We start from the raw sequence: 4674 nt of genomic DNA on the forward strand, positions 1-4674 counted from the left end.
GAGGTGGTGCTGGCCCCTACCCTGGGGATCTTTAAGAAGAGGCTGGATACCTACCTGGCTGGACTCATTTGAGTCCCGTTTTTGTTTTTAGGGGTTTTTTTTTGTTGTTCTCCCGCCCTGGCGGGGGGTCGGGCTAGAAGATCTATTAGGTCCCTTCCGACCCTAAAACTATGAAACTATGAAAACTGGCCAACCGCAGCCTCGGGGCCACCATGATCCACTGGCTGGAGAACTGGCTCCATGGTCGGACCCAGAGGGTGGTGGTTGACGGAAGTCAATCGTCATGGTGCCCTGTGACCAGTGGGGTCCCTCAAGGCTCTGTCCTTGGACCTATTTTGTTCAACCTCTTTATTAATGATGTGGACGTTAAGTCAGAAGTGGACTGGCCAAGATCACCGACAACACCAAACTTTGGGGTAAAGTATCCACACCTGAGGACAGGGGGGTAATCCAGGCTGCCCTTGACAGGCTCAGGAAATGGGAGGACGAGAACCTGATGGTGTTTAACACCGAAAAATGCAAGGTTCTCCACCTTGGGAGGAAAAATCTGCAGCATGTCTATAGGCTCGGCAATGCTACACTGACTAGCACTACGGACGAGAGGGACTTGGGGGTCAGGATTGACCGCAAGATGAACATAAGCCTGCAATGTGATGCTGCAGCTAGCAAAGCGAGCAAAACCCTGGCTTGCATCCATAGATGATTCTCAAGCAAATCCCAGGACATCATTCTCCTGTTGTACTTGGCAGCTGGAGTACTGTGTCCAATTTGGGCTCCACAATTCAAAAAGGATGTGGAGAAGCTTGAGAGAGTCCAGAGGAGAGCCACGCACATGATAAGAGGTCAGGAAAACAGACCTTCTGACAAGAGGCTGAAAACCACAGGACTCTTCAGCCTGGAAAAGCACAGGCTCAGGGGCTATCCAATAGCCACCTATAAGCTTATAAGGGGTGATCAACAGGATCTGGGAGAACGCCTGTTCACCAGAACGCCCCAAGGGATGACAAGTTCGAACAGTTATAAACTCCTGCAAGACCGTTTCAGGCTGGACGTAAGAGAAAACTTCTTTACTATTCGAGCCCCCACGGTCTGAAATGGCCTGCCGCCAGAGGTGGTTCAAGCACCTATTTTGAACGCCTTCAAGAGAAACCTGGATGTTTTTCTTGCTGGGATCCTATGACCCCAGCTGACTTCCTGCCCCTGGGGCAGGACTCAATGATCTTCTGAAGTTCCTTCCAGCCCTAATGTCTATGAAATATGAAGGCACAGAATTCAAAACAGAACAGTGATTATGAGTCCTTCTTTGCCAGCAAGTTAATAGCTAGAGGTGCAAAGATACATCGATCCAATATTAGATCAGCACCAATATAAAGAAAATATACTGCATCAGAAAATCGGCCATATCAGGCAGATAATTTGGCCAATAAATGGCCTGCGCATGTGCGTAGCCACAGCGCAGCACAATCCGGCAGCATGGAGAGCTGCCTCAAGCTGGTAAGCTTGGTGTGGTGGAAGAGGGGGGGCAGATCAAGGCCCCTGGGATGAGGGAGGAGTGGGGCTGGGCGGGTGGGCACGGGATGCAGCCACGGCTCATCTGGGGTGTGTGGCGGGGCAGCTCTCTGCTGCGCACCACTTGGCTGGGAGCCGCTCGTCTGGCAGCTCATGCTGCTCTCCTGGGAAGGGAGATAAAAACCCTTTATTTAGCATCCTGCTGTTTAGTAATATACAGCTTTCCAGGAAATAACCACAAATGTATTAGTTTTAGAGTGTGTAAAGAATTTTGTAGTACTGTAAGACCTGGTAGAAAATTAAACATCTGGTTCAAATCAAAGTTTTGTGTAAGACAAAGAAGCATGAACTCCTGTTGCTTGTCATTAGGTTTTTATGGACATAAACTAGACATATAAAAATAAATCAGATGAGTTGGAAGGCATGATACTGGATACCCTAGAATTCAGATTCTTAATTTTGCACAGATAACATCACACAACTGATGACTCTTCAATACCCTGGAAAATTACATAAAAATCACTTCAGCATCTGGGCATTTGTTTTAAGAAAAGGGGCAATACATGAAGTGGTAAAGAGAAGAAGGCATGCAGCTGTGAAATATGTATCTTCTTATTTATGTGTACTTACAAGCTTGATGAACATTAATGGCTCCATCAAGTTTGATGTTAAATGGAGATGTACCTTAGTCACAAGTGCCAAGTAGAATTTTATAAATAATATTAGTTATCGATTAGCAAATTAAGCAAATCAATGTATTAATAGAATTACTCAGCTGCAGGAAATGAAACAGTAGAAGGCTGGAAGCAGGACAGATTTTTCAAGTGTAAAGAGGAATGATTAACACAAAGCAAGGGGTTAAAAGGAGAGTAAGCTGTTAAAACAAGGCATAGGACTGACTACAATTTTAAAAAGTTGTAAAGTCCAAGTCATTGCAGAAGACAAGTTACAGAGTGCAAATTCAATCAATGTCATGCTGTAATAGAGGCCAACAAAAGACTATGTGCAGAGAAAGTCGACATAATGATATGACTATAATATTCCTAAATAGAAGGACAAGGGCTGGAGAAGAATGGTGATGCTGTATTGCTCCTCCTGTCTTCAACATGTCCCAAGTTGAAAAAGCTTAGGACCCCTCTACATGTGCAGGTAAAGGCAGGATGAGATCTAATGCACGATCTATACAATAGCACTTCCTGCCATACTATATGTGCATGGCAGGAGGTGTGATTGTGGGAATCACAAATCAGATCCCATCACACCTTATTGCTGGTGCAGGGGAGCCTAATCCCTTGTGTTTATAATTTTTCAGAAGCAGCATTAGTTTTGTCTGTAAAAAAGATATGAAGTATTGGGGTTTATTCAATACTGCATGATATTTCATTATTTTTTGAACACATGAAACAGTTTTTCAGCAAGCACCATCATGCTGTTTTGCAAGTGATCTTCACTTGGTAAAACTGTTAACATAATTTACCATGCCAGTCATAAAACAGACTTTAGAATTGACCAGAACAACGTTATGATTCATCTTTCGAAAAAGTTTCACCCCAACAGAATAGTTTTTTATGAAATGCCTGTTCATGGCCAGAGTAGTTACTTCAGCCATTAAGAATTTCTCTGAAATTTTTACGAGTAGAAAAATAGCCTAAGACATGGAGCATACATGCGTTTGATCCCCCTAGAGTGAGTGCGCTACCCGGGCAAGCTCTCTTACCAGGAGGCACATGAGGGCTGCTCTGTGGGCCACCCCTGCCCTTAAAAGCAGATGACTTGACAGCCTGCCCTTCCCCCTACCTAAGAAGGGGGCAGGCCATCAAGAGGCAGCCCCTGAGTTCTATATCATCTAAGGTGCAAGCCGTCTGGGCTGGATATGGGGCAATTTAAAGCTGGAGATGCAGGAAAGCATGGCCTGGGACAGCCTCCCCACCCTTGGGTCATGACTCCGCAGCTTTTAAATTGCTGCATGTGCTGCCTAGCTGGCTGACCACACACGACACTTGAAGGCCAAAGGGCCATGAATCGGGGTGGATAGCCTCCCTGGCCCTAAGAGGCCCAGTTCGGTAGTGAGATCAGCAAGAGGAAGCCGGCAAGGGCTGGGAACCAGGCTTCAGGACAGCCTTCTCACCCTAGTTCCTGTTCCACAGCCTTTGCAATCCCTGACTCCATGGCCAAGCTGGATGGCACTTAATACCCGGGGGCCATCTGTGAATTGGAACAAGGAGACTGGGGGTAGGGGGAAAGAGAGGGCATTCGTTTAGAGGGCTCCAGCCCAGAGTGCACCTGCATCCCCCTGCTGCACTTCTCTGAATTGAATTGGTCCAGGAGTGTTTCTGCAGCAGGAGAATGGTCCCCTTCTTCCTCCATCTTACCAATCATCAAGGGCCTTGCAAGGCTGCCTAACTGCTTGTCCCTGGGTGGGTTGTCAGGAAGCGAGCACTCTCCCTCCCTCCATCTTCCTTAGAGGGCAAGCGGGAAGGAAGGAGAACAGAGAACAGTGGGATACTTGATGTCCTCAGTACCCAAGAAAAGGAGATAGTTATCCAATTCTTGCGGGAAGGTAGAGATCTTCCTGGTTAGAAAAGATGGCTTTCTGCAGGAAAGCTACTTTTTTTCTGCAAGAAAGCCCTCCAAACAACTGTAGGTCTTCTTTTAGTGTTGAGAGAAAGGGTCTTTTCCCGGAACAAGTGTAATGCCTGTACACAGCCTCTATTTAAAATCAAACTCAGCTCAGCAAGTCCTACCAGACAACCAATATAACAACAATAGGACTAGAATATGGCAACATTTCATGTCATGTTGTAAGTGCTCTTTTACATCTGATACTGATCTCAATAGGCCACAGATTTGACTTTTACTAGATTTGCCCAAGTTAAAAAAAAAAGGATACAAATTGCCACTAAATTTCCCTATTGTTACCATCTGCTATTTACATTTATACTGCAACAGTACTTGTACCAACAGGAAAAATAATAGTTTCTGGCCCAAACCGCTTATCATAGATGGCAAGACAAAATGTAACAAGGTGGATGACAAAAATAAGCAGAGGAAAATGTGGGCCCAGGAAGACAGGGATAACATCAGGATGTATAGCATATAAATTATTCTCATACCAAGCCATATGTTAAGATATCCAAGCCATTACAGGATTTCTCCAAGTTCCTG

General features: G+C 45.4%; 1 protein-coding gene across 2 annotated transcripts in view; it reads right to left on the reverse strand.

The window, feature by feature from the left end:
- LOC112548417 (armadillo repeat-containing protein 1-like) overlaps nt 1-4674 on the reverse strand; it is a 21529-nt gene that overhangs the window by 5548 nt on the left and 11307 nt on the right. Inside the window, exon 3 of one of the 2 annotated variants that reach the window (XM_025194161.1) lies at nt 1940-2009. The exons of the other annotated variant lie outside the window; for it this stretch is intronic. Within the exon in view, the coding sequence (XP_025049946.1) occupies nt 1955-2009 (55 nt within the window). The 3' untranslated portion in view covers nt 1940-1954. Of the gene's footprint in view, nt 1-1939; nt 2010-4674 lie in introns of those variants that run through there. 2 annotated transcript variants of the gene reach the window in all.

The sequence above is a fragment of the Alligator sinensis genome, unplaced genomic scaffold (assembly GCF_000455745.1).
Source record: "Alligator sinensis unplaced genomic scaffold, ASM45574v1 scaffold1637_1, whole genome shotgun sequence".
Classification (NCBI taxonomy): domain Eukaryota; kingdom Metazoa; phylum Chordata; order Crocodylia; family Alligatoridae; genus Alligator; species Alligator sinensis.